Source organism: Callospermophilus lateralis, chromosome 13, assembly GCF_048772815.1.
Source record: "Callospermophilus lateralis isolate mCalLat2 chromosome 13, mCalLat2.hap1, whole genome shotgun sequence".
Lineage (NCBI taxonomy): Eukaryota > Metazoa > Chordata > Mammalia > Rodentia > Sciuridae > Callospermophilus > Callospermophilus lateralis.
Window position 1 is genome coordinate 29,073,899 of NC_135317.1, and position 19,410 is coordinate 29,093,308.

The 19,410-nt window shown below is 39.1% G+C and overlaps 2 protein-coding genes across 3 annotated transcripts in view; both read left to right on the forward strand.

The window, feature by feature from the left end:
• Dhtkd1 (dehydrogenase E1 and transketolase domain containing 1) overlaps positions 1-7,325 on the forward strand; it is a 40,921-nt gene extending 33,596 nt beyond the window's left edge. The window contains exons 14-17 of the mRNA XM_076831463.1: positions 2,602-2,684; positions 3,163-3,332; positions 5,747-5,832; positions 7,017-7,325. Coding sequence (XP_076687578.1) covers positions 2,602-2,684; positions 3,163-3,332; positions 5,747-5,832; positions 7,017-7,121 — 444 coding nt within the window. The 3' untranslated portion in view covers positions 7,122-7,325. The remainder of the gene's footprint in view (positions 1-2,601; positions 2,685-3,162; positions 3,333-5,746; positions 5,833-7,016) is intronic.
• A 4,631-nt stretch (positions 7,326-11,956) lies between these two features.
• The window catches only part of Sec61a2 (SEC61 translocon subunit alpha 2), a 29,709-nt gene continuing 22,255 nt past the window's right edge, over positions 11,957-19,410 (forward strand). Inside the window, exons 1-3 of one of the 2 annotated variants that reach the window (XM_076831493.2) lie at positions 11,957-12,062; positions 14,906-14,973; positions 16,246-16,311. In XM_076831493.2, the coding sequence (XP_076687608.1) occupies positions 12,056-12,062; positions 14,906-14,973; positions 16,246-16,311 (141 nt within the window). In that variant the 5' untranslated portion in view covers positions 11,957-12,055. The remainder of the gene's footprint in view (positions 12,063-14,905; positions 14,974-16,245; positions 16,312-19,410) is intronic. The other variant, XM_076831494.1, reaches the window with a different exon arrangement.

A 19,410-nucleotide genomic window follows, 5' to 3' on the forward strand; every position in this document is an offset into this window, starting at 1 on the left:
TGCTGCTTTCATTATCTTTAGCCACTTAAGAATAACTGGAAAAAAATAATTGGAAATATAGTTTGCTGTCCATTTGTGTTGTAAGGAGGGATGTCTATAGCAGATACTGTTAGTCTCAGGCCAGGGAATCAATGCTGAAGAAATGTACTTCAAGTTGTTTCCATGTATGTACAGGTATGTCTTCATACCTGTACTTTTCATAATAATGATCATCGTTTTCTGCTGTTTGTTTGTAGAGGTCTACTTATTCTCTTTCACCCAATGTTCTCAGCAGCCTAGAAGCATCACAGCGTCACAGTACATTCACGAAAAGTTAATGTACCGGGTATAGTGGCACATCCCTGTAATCTCAGCAGTTTGGGAGGCTGAGGCAGGAGAATCGCCAGTTCAAACCCAGCCTCAGCAACTTAGTGGGGCCCTGAGCAACTCAGCAAGACCCTGTCTCTAAATGAAATATTTTTCAAAAGGGCTGGGGATGTGGCTTAGTGTTTTAAGTGCCCCTGGATTCAGTTCTCAGTACAAAAAAAAAAAAAAAAAAAAAAAAAAAAAAAAAAGAAAGAAAGAAAGAAAGAAAGAAAGAAAGAAAAAGAAAGAAAGAGAGAAGGAAAAGAACGAAAGTGAAAAGCTAATGCAACCTCTTTAACACAATTCTTTTGGAAGAGCTCTTTTGACACAGATAGTGTAAAACAATCTTTTTTGTTTTGTCTTGTATTTGGTACTGGGGATTGAACCCAGGGATGCTCTACTACCAAGTTATATCCTCAACCCTTTTTATTTTTTGTTTTGAGACAGGGTCTTGTTAAGTTTCTGAGGGTCTTGCTAAATTGCTGAGCCTGGCCTTAAACTTATGATCCTCCTGTCTCAGCCTCCTAAATCAATGGAATTATAGGCATGCACCACCGTACCTGGCTTTTGAAACAATCTTAAAGGGATCAAATCAAAATGTTAAATTACTACAATTTATTATTTTTTTTATTTTTTTAAAACTTTTTTAGTTGTTGATTGACCTTATTTACTTATATGTGGTGCTGAGAATCAAACCCAGTGCCTCACACATGTGAGGCAAGCACTCTACCAACTGAGCCACAACCCCATCCCTACAATTTATTTCTAAGAAACATGTATCTGGGATTTTTAAAAAATATCCTTATTTATTTATTCATTTATTTATTTACTTAATGTGATTCTGAGAATCGAACCCTGTGCCTCACACATTCTAGGCAAGCACTTTACCACTGAGCCACAACCTGAGCCCATGTATCTGGGATTTTTGATCCAACTTTCATTGTATCTCCAAGATTGTCTCCTGTTCCTCAAATCATATTATCATAGTGATATTAAATATAACATGTATATTATTAAGGGAATTATTAGAAATTTTATTTTTATTTTTTGTAGTGCTAGAGATTGGACCCACAGGAACTTTACCACTGAGTACATCCCCAGCCCTTTCTTTATTTTTCATTTTGAGACAGAGTGTCATTAATTACAGCAGCTGGCCTTGAACTTTCTGTCCTCCTGCTTCAGCCTCCTCGGTCTCTGGAATTACAGGCATGTACGACTGTGCCCAGTCTGAAATTTTAATTCTTAAAATTATTGTTATTGTTAGTTTTGCTATTTCTTGCACTATTGGGGCTTGAACCCATGGGTTCTTTACCACTGATCTACAACCCCTAACCTTTTTTATTTTTTTGAGACAAGGTCTTGCTGAATTGCCCAGACTATCCTTGAATTTGAGATTCTCCTGCTTCAGCCTCCCGAGTAGCTGGGATTATAGACGTATGCTACCTTGGCCAATGAATTCTTTTTTTAAAATTTTCTTTATATATATATATATATATATATATATATATATATATATATATATAGACTATCCTTGAATTTGAGATTCTCCTGCTTCAGCATCCTGAGTAGCTGGGATTATAGATGTATGCTATCTTGGCCAATGAATTCTTTTTTTAAATTTTCTTTATATATATATATATGACAGCAGAATACATTACAATTCTTATTACACATATAGAGCACATCTTTTCATATCTTTGGTTGTATACATAGTATATTCACACCAATTCGTGTCTTCATACCTGTACTTTTCATAATAATGGTCATCACATTCCACCATCATTAATAACCCCATGCCCCCTCCCTTCCCCTGGCCATTGAATTCTTAAAACTCTGTTGTAGCCCAGTGTGGTAGCACATTCATGTAATCCTAGATACTTGAGATGCTGAGACAGGAAGATTACAAATTCAAGGCCATCCCAAACAATTTAGCAAGACCCTGACTCAAAATAAAACAAAAAGAGTTGTGATGTAGCTCAGTGGTAAAGTGCTTGCCTAGCATATGCGAGGCCCTGGGTTCAATCTTAGTGCTACCAAAAAACCCCCCAAAACAAAACTTATCATGACACTGGTAGTGTACATAGACAAAAGGCAATTTTACTTAACTTTAGTCTATATTTTGGGGAAATATACTGTTTTTGTTAGTTTGGGTGCTTACTCTCAGTTCTAGGCTACTTGTGGGAAAGATCCCTTATAAGTGAAAGCTGCATCTCTTTTCCACTAGTTGATACATGTAAGGCTTTTTCTCTCCGTTAGGCAGCTGTGTCAACTCTTCAAGAAATGGCACCAGGAACAACATTCAAACCAGTCATTGGTGATTCATCTGTGGATCCAAAAAAGTAATTTAATTGTTTCTCTGTTTTCATACCATGGGGGTAGATGTTCAGTTAGTAGTAAAGTTTAGTTCATGTTAGAGAATCCCAAGTAGCTAAAATCTCCTCTACCCTGATATAATTTCATTTTATTCTTTTTTTTTTTTTTTTTTTTTTTTGTGGTGCTGGGGATTGAACCCAGGGTCTCACCATGGTACTATGCTGGGCAAGTGTTCTCCCTCTGAGCTCCATCCCCAGACCTTATCCTGACATAAGTTTTTTTTTAAGGCAGTGAAATAGGAGTTAGAGTGTGTATGAAAGAATGAACTTCAGAGGCATTTGTGGCTCAAGAGGATTGCCAGGGCACAGCAGATAACTGACCCCAGTTACCATGCCTCCACAGCTTCATTAGTGAGCCACTGAAGAAATATAGTCTCCCCTTTCCTCGGACACAATTCTTGGGAGCATTTCTCCCCCATTCTGTTGCTCCTGTTCTCCCCAACAGAGTGAAGACCCTCGTATTCTGCTGTGGTAAGCATTTCTATGCCCTGCTGAAACAAAGAGAATCTTTAGGGACCAAGAAACATGACTTTGCCCTGATTCGAATAGAGGAACTCTGCCCTTTCCCATTGGATTCACTACAGCAAGAGATGAGCAAATATACACACGTGAAAGGTAAAGAGTTGTTCTTGTTAGTGTCCTTTGCTTTTTAGTTATATGAAATCTATTCAGACTATTTCAGATTTCAAAAGGTGGTGGGGGAAGTGTGAGTTATTAGAAAATCAAATCTCACCAGGTGCAGCGGTGCATGTCTGTAATCCCCGCAATTTTGGAGCCAGAGGCAGGAGGATGGCAAATTGGAGATCAGCCTCAGCAATTTAGCGAGGTCCTACACAACTTAGTGAAATCCTGACCCAAAATTTAAAAAAAAATAAAGAGCTGGGGAAGTAGCTCAGTGGTAAAGCACTCCTGAGCTCAATCCCCAGTTCCAAAAAAAGAAAGAAAAGAAAATCAAATTTCACGGAGTTTAAGAATATGAAAAAAAGTACTCCTGAGTCAGTGTCTCTCTTGGTGTCCCTCTTAGTTCGGCCCTTCTGTCATCTAAAACTGCTAATTTCTTGAGAGTTTGGGGATTATCAATGCTGTGCTATCATTTGTGAGAAATATATGATAATTAAAAAATAGAAGTCAAGGCTGGAATATTTGATGTCTGAATGCATCTTATATAGAAATTAATTCCAAATTGATCATGGCCCTAAATGTAAAACTATAGAATTAACAGAAGAAAGTCATTGTGACCTTGGTTAGATGAAAATATCTTAGTTATGACACCAAAACCAATTCCATAAAAGAAAAATTTAGCTTTATCAAAACAAAAAACTTGTATTATAAAAAGCACTGTGAAGAAAATTCAAGTCAAGCCACATGCTGAGAGAAAATATTTGGAAATACATATCTGACAAGACTATCTAGAATATCTAAAGACCTCTTAGAACTCAATGCTAAGAAACAACCAATTTTTTCTAACTGTACAAAAGCCTTGAAAAGGCACTTTTCCAAAGCACTGGATGACAAACAAGCACTTGAAAAGAGGCTCAATGTCATTAGTGGTAAGGGAAATGAAAATTAAGCCAATATAAGATATGGACATATGGGCTGGGGATGTGGCTCAAGTGGTAGCGTGCTTGCCTGGCATGTATGCGGCCCGGGTTGGATCCTCAGCACCACATACAAAGATGTTGTGTCCGCCAAAAAACTAAAAAAAAATTAAAAATAAAAAAAATAAATAAAAAAAGATATGGACATACACCTGCCAAGATGGCTAAAGTTAAATCAAAATAAAACAACAGACTGATGATATCAAGTGCTGATGAGGATGCAAAGCACTGGAGCCCCTACTCCCTTGTGATGGGAAAGCAAACTATTGCAGCCACCCTGAAAATTAGTTACTTATAAAGTTAAATGTCAAGGTACCACATTACCCAGCAATCCCACTCCCAGATATTTACCCAGGAGAAATGAAAACACATTCACAGAAAAATCTGTATGCATATGTTGTTGTTGTTATTATTATTATTATTATTATTATTGTAGTAGTAGTAGTAGTAGTGGTGCTGGGGATTAAACCCAGGACCTTGTGCATGTGAGGCAAGTACTCTACCAACTGAGCTATATTCCCAGCCCCCATATACATATGTTTATAGCAGCTTTATTAGTAATTGTCCCAAATAAGAAATAACCAAAATATCATTCATTCAATGAATGAATAAGCATAATTTACCCACAGCAATAATAAACATCTGTACAATATCATACTACCCAACACAAAGAGTGAATATTGCTATACACAAAAACATGTATAAGTCACAAATGTATAAGCCAGGATGAAAAACCTACATATAATATGATTCTGTTAATATGACATCTTTTAAATAGATGATCTTATAGCCTTTAATATCATCTTTCCAAGAGAATTTAGCAATATAAAAATGTTTGCTTTTTGCATGATTCAAAAATGTATACAAAACCATATATTCCAGAATTCTAATTCTATGTTCATTAAGGTGAATTTTTATAATTATGTGTATATACAAATATAAATATACATACAGAAGGAAAAAGACTAGAAGGAACTACACCTAAATCATTTCTTATACGACATGTTGTTATTGTTTTTTGTTTTGTATTGTTTTGCAGAGCTGGGATTGAACTTAGGTCCTTGAGCATACTAGTCAAGTACTCCACCATTGAGCTACACCCCAATCCCATTTATATGACATTTTGGAAAATGTAAAACTCTAGGGATAGAGAAAAGATCCGTGGTTGCCAATGTTTGGGGGTGGAAGGGGGAACTGACTACAAGAGGATAGGATGAGGAAATTTGGGACACTGGTAGAACCATTTGTATCGTGATTGTGGTTGTGAATGTGTGACTATGTATTTGTCAGGAAAAAAAAAAATACAATGCCATATTGGAAAAGCACATATTTAATTGAGGTTGGATATCTATTCATCCATCTCTCCTCACCCTGCTTTTGGTATATATGTTTACTTGAGGTGCTAAAATGAATTTATTATTTTTTTTGTAGATATTATATGGAGTCAGGAAGAGCCTCAGAACATGGGTTCATGGTTTTTTGTTGCTCCAAGGTTTGAAAAGCAACTGGCCTGCAAGGTAATAGCTTTCTTGTGGTGTTTTGAGGTGTGTGTGAGTGAAGGCATGTTTTTCCTGGAGAGCTGACAGATGGGCTTATCCTCAGTCCAATTCTTTAAAGATGAACTAAAATAGAAATTCTAATTTTAGACTATTCCCTTGGAAGAAAACACTAACTTGGTGCTCAAAAAGTTTTGGATTTTGGAGCATTTCAGGTTTTGGATTAAGGATACACAAGCTATAATATCATGTAAATGAAAGTATGATTATTAACTCCCCAAAGTAAAGCCCTTACTTGTTTACTCCCTTTCTCATTAGTTCCCTCAGCCTTTTTAGTCAAAGCCTTGGAGAAGCAGGATAATAGTAGACTTGTTTTATAGTATGGGACTAGCTGGGTCCCCTTGTGTGCATCTGTAGTCCCAGTTACTCTAGAGGCTGAGGTGGGAGGATCACTTGAGCCTAGGAGTTCGAGGCCAGTTTGGGCAATAGAGTAAGTCCGAATCTCAAAACAAAAACTAAAACACCATACACCAAATTAACACTTGTTCAAGGCCCAGTTACAAAGCTGGTATTCATGGAAGGCTGATATACTCCTTGATTTTCCTTAGGAAGGGGAAAATAATGAGACAAGCAATTGTACTTGTTTGTCTTTTATTCTGTTTTGATTGGAACAGAGTTCACTCATTCAGTGCTAGCTTGCTAGACTCAAATCACATTCACATGTAAATAGTTCTTTTTTTTTTTTAAAGAGAGAGAGAGAGATAATTTTTTAAATATTTATTTCTTTTTTAGTTCTTGGCAGACACAACATCTTTGTTTGTATGTGGTGCTGAGGATCGAACCTGGGCCGCATGCATGCCAGGCGAGCGTGCTACCGCTTGAGCCACATCCCCAGCCCCTGTAAATAGTTCTAATTAAGGAAACTATAGCTAACAACAAATGATAGTTACTTAAGAATAGGATAAGGGGCAGTTCTTGCCTAGAATGCACATAAGCCCTGGGTTCAATCCCCACTACCACCTCATGCCTAGAATCTGGTTGGTTGTTAGTGTTGATATATTTCTTTCTAATCATTCTCTGACTCATTATTTCTCCAGAAAGGTGACTTATGGTTAAATAAGCTAAGAGAAATATATGTACTTTCTTGGAGGAAGTAGGCAGAACTCCAATCAAATCATTTTATCTCTTCTCTCCTTCAATGACAGCTCCGTCTCGTAAGCCGACCCCCTTTGGCAGCACCTGCAGTAGGAATTGGCACGGTGCACCTGCAGCAGCATGAAGATATCCTCACCAAGACCTTTTCTTGCTGATGTCCTTTGAGAAATCTTACTTCTTTTAAAGCAAACTGTTATAGAAAGGAAGGCCTATTTCCTCTCTTCTCCCCTTTCTTTTAGGTAATATGAAAATTTGTATTCCTCTGAGATGCTGGAATTGATTCAGACAATTTAATTTGGAATAGGTGGAATAAACAAGGGCATCTATTATAAACACGTGAATTAAACTAGTAAATTTTATCCTTAAAAGTGTACTTGTGTTATGTTTTGATTAGATGTGAGTTGGAGAACTAGGTCATTAGCTACATGATTCCAGACTCCATTGTCATTAAACATGTAAGACAGGGAAACATTCTTTAGCTACAATTTAAAGCCATGTACAGATGACCTCAAAACTGGATCTTAGTTATTTTTATTTTTTTTCCTTTTTTCAAAGTCTTATTACTACCATCATTTTCATTCTGTCATCCTCCAGCCAAAACTAAATTATTTCCAATTTGTGTTCCTCAAGGTTTTATCCATCATCCTTAATCCTGAGTCCTATTAAATACAAACCTCTGGCTATATGATCTTCTAACAGTATACTTTTAAATTAAATAGTTTTAGCTAAATGACATTGATTTGTGGTTTATTTTGCCATGATCCCTAACCCCTTAATTGTTCTTATGATATCAGACTTTGGTTTCTGATATGGGGATTTCAGCTCCTGGTTAATCAGTTTTGGTTGTGAAAGTCCCAGATGCAATATATTTATTTGTGGTATTTAAAGAACACTTTAACAGAGGGACCTTCCCAATGTCCTTGGGCATGCTTGGGGATTTCTTATAGATGACCAACTGACTCCCTCCATCTGAAATTACACCTAGTACTTTTTTCCACAGAAAAGCCCTCTTCACCAAGGCTGATTTTAGGACTGTCAGCAAAAGAGTCACTGCAAAAGAGTTCACTGTAGATAAACTTCTTATTTTCGTGTCGCCCTGTGTACTTGGCCACTGGCCTAGAAGATACCAGCACTCCAGGTGCTGGACACCCTCTTACTAGTTTTTCACAAACATATCCAGTATAGTACTTTGTAGAAATGTGCAAACAAGGCCTCTGGCCTTGAGCTGGGACTTCACAAAGATGTCTACATTTTTAAGATAAGTTACAACTGGGCTCCTTGGTAACAGCTGGCAGGGGGAGGAAAGAAAGGGGAGAAGAAGCTCCCCCCTTCTCAGGTGTTGACCTTGAAGAGTTAACTTGCCCAGAACAGTGAAAGAAAAAGCTGCTTTTATGTGAACTTCTGCAGACTGTGAATTTCTGAGCCCCTCCCCTTGCATGCTGGGTATAAAACTCTGAAACTCCCTGAACTCAGGGTTCAGGGGATTAGTTGATTACAACAAAAGCTGTGCCCTCTGAACCTGGTTGCAGCCAAATAAAACGGTTTCCTGATATTTTCGGTGCCTTGCCTCCTTTGTCCCTACAACAGTATTAGAAGCATAACCAAACTGCAAACTATGTAGATTCACTTGGCTTGGTGCTATGGAGCCTTTACCATATGCTGTTCTTGGGTCATAACACTGTTTTTCTGAGAATTTATGGGGGATTCTGGTGGTAGAATGGACCCACTCCCTCTCCACTTTAACATGCAACTAAAAATATCTTTCAGAATCGATGTTCTGGGCATAGCAGATTCATAATTCACATCTTAAATATGTGTATTAGTATATTGATTTAACATTTCTATAATAGTTACCTCCCTTTTCTTTCTGCATACCTTGCTACTTTTTCTTGTATCAAGCCTCATCATGTAACTTAGCACCACTCAAGTAAATCAGTAAAATTACAGTTATATTTAATGAAAATTGTTATTAATGTTGTCTATTTATTTATTTTTTTAAGAGAGAAAGAGAGAGAGAATATTTTTTACTTTTTATTTTTCAGTTTTTGGTGGACACAACATCTTTTATTTTATTTTATGTGGTGCTTGAAAGGGAAGTGATCACAACACTCAGAGCAACCAAGAGATCTTTATTGCAGCAGTGCAACAGAGGAGAAAAGAGAGAAAGAGAAGAGAGAGAGAGAGAGAGAGAGCAAAAGAGAGACAGAGAAAGCAAGAGAGATAGCAAGAGAGAGAGGGGCCCGGCAGGAGGGAGTTTTTATAGCCCAAATCTAATGAGGTCTCTGGGTCTGCAAGCTGCCTTGTTGGCACAAGGGGGGGAGTTACATGTTCGGCCTTGAGGAGGGGGTTGAGTGTTCAGCCTTGAGTGGGGGCTTGGGCGTTTGGGCTTGAAGCAAATAGTTGATAAAGAACCAGACAGAGGGTATGAGTGGCCAGGTCATCCTGCAGCTAACTTTGTTTGGCATGCCCTGCAGACAGCTTACTCAGCCTGTCCTGCACCTAACAGTGCTGAGGATTGAACCCAGTGCCCCGCGCATGCCAGGAGAGTGAGTTACCACTTGAGCCATATCTCCAGCCCCTTAATGTTGTATGTTTAAATAGAAAAGTAATTTCTTTTTTCTCCCCTCATATCTCTTAGTTTCTTGAATGGCATTGTTTGAATCTTAGAAATACTTAGAAGTAAAAGATAGATAGGTTGCCCTGGGTCATTAGTAAACTAATAGCCTATTTGAAAAAAACTATTTTGTTTAGGGAGAGAAAAATTTTCTTGTTGTATATGCTAAAGGAATTTGAGAGGTCAAAGTACAGTGATATTCCTGATGAGGACCAGCTGGCATATTGTAGTTAGTTAAGGAAAAGTCCTGGGTAACATGTAGTAGTAGAAAGACTGAAGAATGACAGAAGTGTAATTCATAAATTACCCAGGGTGACAAAGCTTACTCCCAGTCTCACTCTTCAAATATAGAGCTATCCCAGACATAGGCAGTAAAGAGGAGTAAATTATGTTGTCAGTTAGATTTTCAATTTAGTGCATCTTTATTTTAAAGATACTGTGTTCATGTAATTAGCTGACTATCTTGTGTCAACATCATATTTAAGCTGGGCCTCGTGGCCCATGCCTGAAATCCCAGCAACTCAGGAGGCTGAGGCAGGAAGATTGAGACCAGCCTGGGATATTTAGTGTGACTCTGTCTCACAATGAAAAAAATTAAAAGGGCTGAAAATGTAGCCCAGTGGTCAAGTGCCCTTCACAAAAACAGTGCATTTAAGGCAATCATTTGCAGATGATACAGAAATTAAGTTCCATGTCCCAAAATTTACTGTGATGTAAAGGGAGATTAGACAATATGAAAGTGATAATACAAAGTGTAAAGGTCAGGCGAGCGTCGGAGGAAGAGACCACCAAGAGACTATCTCATGCAAAGGGTTTATTGACCAGCATGCTGGGGCTCAGAGCTCACTTGAACAGAGCAAAGAGATAGAGCAAAGAGCCCTGAGAACAGCTTAAGCAGAGCTTATATACTTTCCTTGGAGAGGGCAGGGATGGAAGTTACATTCTGCAGTTTGGCAGTTGGGGACAGCACATTCTGGGAACAAGATTAGTGAACAGTTCGCAGTTGGGGACAGCACATTTTGGGAACAAGATTAGCAAACAGTTCTTAATATTTCAACAGTGTTTTGTTAAGCATACAGAAAAACAGAGTGACAAGTACCTATTTTATTAACCTTTCACAAAGTAGAGTGAGGTAAGAATGAATTCAAAGAATGGGAGATTCTGATTGTGGCATATTGTATTTTCCAAAAATGGCCACAGCAATATATGAGTCACACAGGGTCTTCCAGAACCTTGCCACTCCCTCCTCTAGGGGTGGTGTCTCTTTGCCCTCTTCCTTGAAGTTGAGCAGACCTTCTTGACTGCCTCTACAAACACAATGTAGTGAAAGAGACACTGGGTCACTTCCTAGGAAATCCTTTGGCACCCAGATACCAGGTTGCAAGGAAGCCCATGCCACACGGAGAAGTCATTTGGAGGCGTTAAAGCTCACCGACGGTATCAAATACCGGCTTTTGTGGGAGTGACTTTTGATATAAATTATATAAATAATTCCCTTCTTGGACGTGTATCTGAACATTAGAACACATCCTTGGATTTCGTGATTATAGGTCATTAGTTACCTTTAAGCAGACTTTAGAGCAGAAGTTTGATTGCAGGGGTTCAAAATTTGAGTAAGGAAAATAAAATGGAAAAATAAAATAAAATTGGCCTTCTATGTGCCAATTGCTGAGTTCAGTTTTTTAACTTTTACACCCTTAGAAGTGGGTATCATGATCCTTATCTGTGTAGCGGTGAATGGTTGACAGCCTAAAGCCATTCAAAAGCAGCCGAGTGATTAAAAAGTAGGGCAGCTTTCTAACCACGCTGTCCCAGAAGGGGTCACAGGTGCCCCACGGGGTCAGAAAACGCTGGCTCCAGGAAGGGGCACGACGCAGGGGGCCTAAAACCCTGACACACTCATTTGGAAGAAGATGGAGAAGGAGTATTAGTGGCGGCAGAAAAGAGGAGTCTTCTAAGCTATTAACGATACACAATGTGTAACAATTCTTTTACAAAATACCAAAAGGTTACTACAAGACAAAGAACTGGAAGCTCCCAGGGCCTCGGGCCCCAGGTCTCAGGGACCAGCAGAGGCGCCCGCGCGGACTAGGAAACTGTCTTTTCTCCGCGCAGGTTTGAGAAACCTGCTCAGAAAGGTAAAACCCGGGCCGCCCCTGCCCCTCGGAAGCCGCAGAAGCCCTCAGCCCCGCTCGAGTCACACCCACGAGCGCGGCCATCCCCGCCTCCGGGCGCCCCGCCCGGCCTCCGCGCCGGCGGTGACCATGACGACGCGGCGGACGTCGGCCAACGGCCCGGGCCCGGTCTGGGGGCGGGGCCGGGCGGAGCGGGGGCGCGGGTCACGTGATTCGGGGCGGAGCCTGCGTGGGGCCAGCCGGAGCGCGTCCGGAGCCGGTGCCGAGGCCCGAGCCGCGGGAGCCGAGCGAAGGCAGCGCCGAGGCCGCTGTGCCCCGCTGGGCCTCCCCAGCCGCCGCCATGGGCAGTGAGTAGCGGCGGCTGGAGCGGGGCTCTCGCGGGGGCCCGGGCCCCACTGGGGCTGGAGGTGGTAGGGCCGGCGCCCGCGGGGGTCGTCCAGCCCGCGGGCCGGGGATGCGCGGGCCGCGCCGGGCTGCTGCGGTGGGTGCGGGTGGGGGCCTCCGCCGAGGCTCCTTCTGGCGTGGGAGGCCTCGCCTGGGGACCCGGAGCCGGTGGCCCGGGGGTTGCGCTGGAGAGGCGGCGAGGAGCGGGGATGGAGCCGGGAGGCCATTCGTTTTAGGGGCGGGGAGTTAAGGCATCAGGCTAACCCTGGACCACTTGTGATTTTTCTGGAGCTTAGGAAAGCTGTGTTTTTTATTCCCGAGTCACCCTTCGTTGGTTGTGATGAATAAGTCTCCTTAACTCGTTTTTAAAAAAAAAGTGATATATAGCATGTGATTTAGGGGAGGAAAGGAGTGTGATTGGTAGCACATCATTTTCCTGCTTCATTCCAGTCATTCTGTAGCATTTACTGGAAACTGTGTAGGGCCCTGTCTGTAAGCCTTAGGGACAAGGCCTCACACTATGGGAATCCTTTGAGTACCCTCCCGCCAAACATTCAACCCCACGTATATTCGCATAGATACTTAACCTACCTGTTCAGAGGTTTGTTTCATGGATGAATAACTGCATACCCAGGTACACTCATGGGCTAACTAGGGCATTTGGGGAAAACTGGAAATGAAGTAGAAGAGACCGCTGGCTTTGAGTTTTCCTGTAAGGAGTAAAATTCTGCAACATAAGCATAGACAAATGCATACAGAAGCATTGCTTGAACATGAATAGCCCAATACAAATGATGATAAAATGCTAAGAAATCCTGGAGAGTGGCTTGAATTGAGGTGGAAAGTACAAGGGTTAAAGAGTCTAGGAAGTTTCCTGCTGTGATGATCTTGTTTTGCTTGAGAGATGAATGCTTTCCTAATTCAGGTTTACTTTCCAAACACTCCATAATGGTACCTGGGTCACAAACATATGCCCATGACAATTACTGAATTCTTCTATTAAAGATGGAATTTTCTACTGTTGATTTTTTTCCCCCCAGTACTGGGAATGGAATTCAGGGGCCCTCTACCAGTGAGCTATATCCTAAGCCCTTATTATTTTTTATTTTGAGACAGGGTCTCACTAAGTTGTCAAGGTTGTCCTGGAACTTGATCCTCCTGCCTCAGCCTTCCAAATTGGTGGGATTACAGGTGCTGGCCACCATGCTCCGCTTGTTTTTTTTTTTTTTTTTTAAATCTTAATTTTGTTTGTTTATTTTTATGTGGTGCTGAGTATTGAACCCAGTGCCCACACCTGAGAGGCAAGCACTCCACCACTGAGCTACAACCCCAGTCCCTATACTCTGCTTTTATTTATTTATTTATTTATTTTTTAAGATAGTGTAGTCAACTTCTGGCCAGCTGTGGAGGTGCTTTAAAAGAATTTAAGGAGGTTGGTATACAGAAACCAATGTCTGTTGGGAAGAAGATTGTAACAGCCAGCTATGGCTTGTGTTTGAATCCATTATAGACTGCAAAGGACTAAAGCTTAAGAGATTGTAGTCTTTATCCTCCAGTTATTTAACAAGACTTAAGTTAATCCTGGAAGCAATGTTTTTTTACCCCCTCTGTGCTGGGTTTGAACCCAGGGCCTTGCATGTGCTATGCAAGTCCTCTGCTACTGAGTTATATGCCCAGCCCTTATAGTGTCCATCTTTAAAGAACCTTGGTTTACCTTATTTTTATATAGCATAATAGTCTGGGTAAGCAGTACTTTCTAATGAAATGTATTGTTGTTCTCTGAACTGATTCTTGTACATAAGCAAGTATGTTTTGATGCTGTTAATAGAGTGGATGACCAAACATTGAGATGGCTTAATGAAATTAAGCAGAGATTTTGTACTAAAAAATTAACTATAGAGCTGGGGGAGTTGCTCAGTGGTAGTCATGTGGAAGGCCCTGGGTTCAATCCCCAGAAGAGAAGGGGAAAAAAAACAAAAAAACAAAACCTTTAGGGCTGGGGGTTTAACTCAGTGGTAGAGCAGTGGCCTACCATGAGCATGACCCTGGGTTCTATCCCCAGCACTACAGAAAAAAAAAGAAAAAGATTAATTGTAGGGGGTAGATTTCGTGATGTTTTCACTTAACATATTTTGGTATATTTCGGTGTAAGTTAGTGCTGCAGGTGAAGCCCATTTCCTGCCTTCCTTTCCTCAGTAGAGAAGGTATCCTCATTTCTTCTTTCTCTTATATGTCTACTTTCTTCCACAATGCATTGCCTTGCAGGTACTATACTAGACTACTCTTTTTTTTTTTTTTTTGACATAATAATGCTCTGAATAATTCCTTTAGTGTATATAGAAAATTGCATAGAAGTGTGAGGAAACAAAGTTATAGTGAAAGGACACTTGATTTCTTTTATTGACAAGCCATCAAACCATTTGGATTCTTTATATCCGTTCCTTTATATATTCATTTGAAATGGAGAGCATCGTGATTATTTAATTTGGGGGGATGGGATAAATTGCTGTTCAAAGTTAAAGAACATTTATATTTGATTTTACAAAAAGATACTTTTTTTTTTTGTACTGGGGGCACTCAACCACTGAGCCACATCCCCAGTCCTGTTTTGTATTTTATTTAGAGACAGTGTCTCACTGAGTTGCTTAGTGACTCACCATTTGCTGAGGCTGGCTTTGAAATTGTGATCCTCCTAACTCAGCCTCCCAAGTTGCTGGAATTATAGGTATGTGCCACCGTGCCTGGCAAAAAGATACATTTTAAAAAAAACTTTATAATAGAGACTTTTTTTTAAATTTTTTTACAGTCAAATTTTTAGAAGTTATCAAGCCTTTCTGTGCAGTTCTACCAGAAATACAGAAACCTGAAAGGAAAGTAAGTAAAATACTTTAGTAATATCCTGGTTAGCTAAATGAATTATCTTATTAAACCAATAAGATTGATTTATTTCCCCAGTCCTTTTCTGGTTGAAGTTGGAAAAATATATCTTGCTTATCCTCCATGAAAGAGACAGAAAATGAATAAAACTAGTATAGGTCTGCTAAAGTGTAGACAGTTTCCTCATGCTTTCAAAAATGACTATTTAAGTTTTAACATTTCTAAGCCAAGTGTGTCTTTTTTTTTTCCCAAGCGTGTCTTTGACATGTTAGTTAACAAACAGTATTCTCCTGTCCTTGGTAATCCTTTATAATTCCTTTAGTATAGGGTATAGATTATGCTTGCTAATGATGTGATCTGCTGGAATAAATGGCCCAGACTGCTGGGGTAGGTTTTGATGAATACAACTGTTTTCCATAAACGAATTATAATTGTGCAAGTATATACCTGCCATGTGTTGATTTATTCATTGGAGAGAAAAAACATAGGAATGCAGTGAGAAGATACAGTAATTGAATTGGATCATTTTTCATCATTGTGCACTTTTGGAGCTAAATTCCAGAAATACTGTTAGTTCCAAACTGGCCAGTTCCCATATGTTCCTCTTCTGAACTTTTATTTATTTTTATGTGGTGCTGAGGATTGAACCCAGTGCCTCATACATGCTAGGCATGCGCTTTACCACTGAGCTAGAATCACAGCCCCTGAACTTTCAGTTTCTTATAAAACTAGCAGGCATAGGACTGGAGAAAGAGATAGGTAAAATTTTTGTTAAACTTACTGTTTTATTTAGAAGTATATTTGTGTTTTAATGATTTGAGATAGTAAAAATAGTCATTCCAGCTGTATTTAATATCCCAAGAAACCCTAGCTTTTTGCGGTTTTTAGAATATTTCTAAGACGACCTATTTAATATTGTAAAGCTGTAAAGCATCATAGGTAGTCCTAGGTGTGCATGGCACAGTGTTAACTGAAGTCTATACGTTGGCAGCCTGTGTTTTGCTTTGCCACCTTTTCAGTTTCATTTATCATGGTACAGTGCATGTGAAAACTGCTTATATTTAACTCTTCTTTTTGAAAAGTAGATAACAGTGTTTGAGAAGTTTAGCTGTTTATTTTACTTGCTACAAACTAGGGTGAAAGGGAATTTCAACAGTAAATAATAAAACATGTCATGGCATGGAATGTTGATTGTTTTTTAAAAAGATTTTTATTTTAAATTTGGTATTCTTGGCTTGGATTAATCATTCTTTGGTTTTTGTTGTACAGATCCAGTTTAGAGAGAAGGTATTATGGACTGCTATAACTCTCTTCATTTTCTTAGTATGTTGTCAGGTATGTAACCAATCATAATATTAAATGAGTGTCTGTACTATTGTTCTAAGGTCTTGATTAGGTTTGAGAAACATGTTTTAGTTAAAATAATAAATATACTGAATTATATTAAGCATTGTTATTCCTTTTTATCTGAATTATTATTATTGTTGTTACTTGTGTGTATATGGTGCTGGGGATTAAATCCGAATCTCAAGAGTGCTAGAGAAATTCTGTACCACTGAGCTATTCCTGTAGCCCTAATCTGAATGATTTTGATTATGAAAGTGGTGATATTTCTTTCTTTCTTAGACAAGGTCTCCTTATGTGGCCCAGGCTGGCTTATGATCCTCCTGCCTGAGTCTCCTAGGAGTAACAGGATTATAGATTGTGCCATCACATCTGGCCCGAAATTGATTGTCTTATTCTGAGTATTATTTTGGTTTACTTGTGAGTTTGAACAATTTTTCTTTTCGTTTTTTTTTTGTTTTCAGATCATGGCTTTTGCCCATTTTTTTCTTAAAGACACTTTTTTCCTTATTGATTTGGATACCTTTTTGTATGTAAAAGCAACATATTGTAATATTTTTCCAGTTTACTTTTTTCATGTTGTGAATAGCGTATATTAATTTAAATATTCCATTAAAACAGATTTTTTAGAACCTTGGTATATCTACTGTTTTAAAATTAGTAAGGGCCTGGGATTGTGGCTCAGAGATACAGCACTTGCCTACCATGTATGAGACACTGGGTTTGATCTTCAGTACCACATAAAAATAAAATAAAGAGGGCTGGGGATGTGGCTCAAGCGGTAGCGCGCTCGCCTGGCATGCGTGCGGCCCGGGTTCGATCCTCAGCACCACATACAAACAAAGATGTTGTGCCCGCCTATAACTAAAAAATAAATATTAAAAAAAAAAATTCTCTCTCTTTCTACCTCTGTATACCTCTCTCTCTCTAAAATAAAATAAAATAAAGATATATAAAAATAAATATTAAAATAATTAATAAACCCCAGCTTGGAAATGCAGCTCAGTGGTAAGATGCTTGCGTAGCATGACGCCCTGGGTTCAATCCCTATCATAACCAAAAAAGAAAAAGAAAGAAGGGTAAGTCCAATGATGATACTTCTTTTTTTTCCCCCTGCTATACTGGGGGTCCAACCAGGAACTCCACATACTGGGCAAGAGTCTACCAGAGAACAACACCCATAGCCCTTATTTATTTTTTATGGTACTAGGGATTAAACCTGGGGTGCTTTACCACTGAGCCCCACTCATTTTTTTTTTTTTTTAATAAACAGTAAGACAGGGTCTCATTAAGTTGCTGAGGGTAGTCTCGAACTTGCAATCCTGCCGCAGCCCACCCAGTGGCTGGAATAACATGTGTGCACCATATTGCCTGACTATATATATATATATATGTGTGTGTGTGTGTAATATATATATATATATATATATATATATATTTTTTTTTTTTTTTAAAGAGAGAGAAAATTTTAATATTAATTTTTTAGTTTTCGGCAGACACAACATCTTTGTATGTGGTGTTGAGGATCGAACCTGGGCCTCACGCATGCCAGGCGAGCGCACTACTGCTTGAGCCACATCCCCAACCCCTGCCTGACTATATTTTCATATTCTTAGCAATGTCTTTTGGTGAACAGAAAGTTTTAGTTTTGATGAAGTTCAGTTTATTTTATTTTTTCTTTGTTATTTTGTTTTGTTTTATGGTGCTGAGGATTAAACTCAGGGCTGGGCATGTACTTTACCACTGAACTACGCTGCAGTCTTATCTTTTTCTTTGGTCATTCCTGGTTTTGATTTCATAACTAATAATTTTTTTCACATATTTAAGGTCATGGATAATTTTTCATGTATTTTTCTAAATATTTTAGTTTTAGCTGTGTCTATTATCTGTTTCAAATTGATAGTTGGGTTTGGCATGAGGTAGGAGTCTATTCTTTTTACATGGATATCCATTTCTGGAAAAATTTGTTGAAAAATACCCACATTGAATTGTGTTGGCATTTTTGTTGAAAATAAAGTCATCACATAGCATGATTCTTTTTCTCTACTCTCTTGCATTCATCATTATGTCTATCATTAATACTAAACCACTTTTTGTTTTAGTTGGCTTTTTTACTGCTGTCACTAAATGACCCAACCAGCACAACTATATTTGAGGGCTTATGGTTTCAGAGGTCTTCATCCATAGTAAGCTGGCTCCATTCCTTGGGGCTCAAGGCAAGGCTGAACATCATGTCTAGGGAGTGTGGTGGATGGAAGCAGCTCACATCATGATCAGAAAGCACAGAGAGAAAGAGAAGACTTCACTCACCAGATAAAAATATATACCCAAAGCCATGCCCCAATTTTTGCCTTCTCCAGCCACACCCTACCACTTCAATTACCACTCAGTTAAACCCTGTCAGGGGATTAAATCACTGATTGGGTTAAGACTCTTACAACCCAATCATTTCTCCTTGAAATCTTCTTGTATTGTCTCGTACATGAGCTGTTGGGGGATACCTCATATCCAAACCATAACACTGTTTTAATTACTGTAATTTCATAGGAAGTCTTGCAATCAGTTTGTAAAAGTTCCCCAACTTAGTTCTTTTTCAAAATTATTTTGGCTATTTTGGGTCCCTCATATTTTCATATACCTTTTTTGGGGGGTTGGGTACCAGGGATTGAATTTAGGGACACTTGACCACAAAGTTACATTCCCAGCCCTATTTTGTATTTTCTTTAGAGACAAGGTCTCACTGAATTGCTTAGTACCTTGCTTTTGTTAAGGCTGGCTTTGAACTTGAGGTCCTCCTGCCTCAGCCTCCTGAGCCTCTGGGATTACAAGCATGTGCCACCATGCCTGGCTTTCAAATATGTTTTTTAAATTAGCTTTTCATTTTCTACAAGAAAGCTGCTGGGATTATGATTTGTATTGCTTTGAGTTTATAGGTTAATTTAAGAGAATTATCATCTTGATACTGAATCTTTTTATTCAGAGGTCAACAGACTTATCTGTGAAATCCCAGAGAGCAAATGTTTTGGACTTCGCAGCCACAGAACCCAGGAAGAAAAAAACAACTCAAAGGAAAAAGTAACACTTCTCACT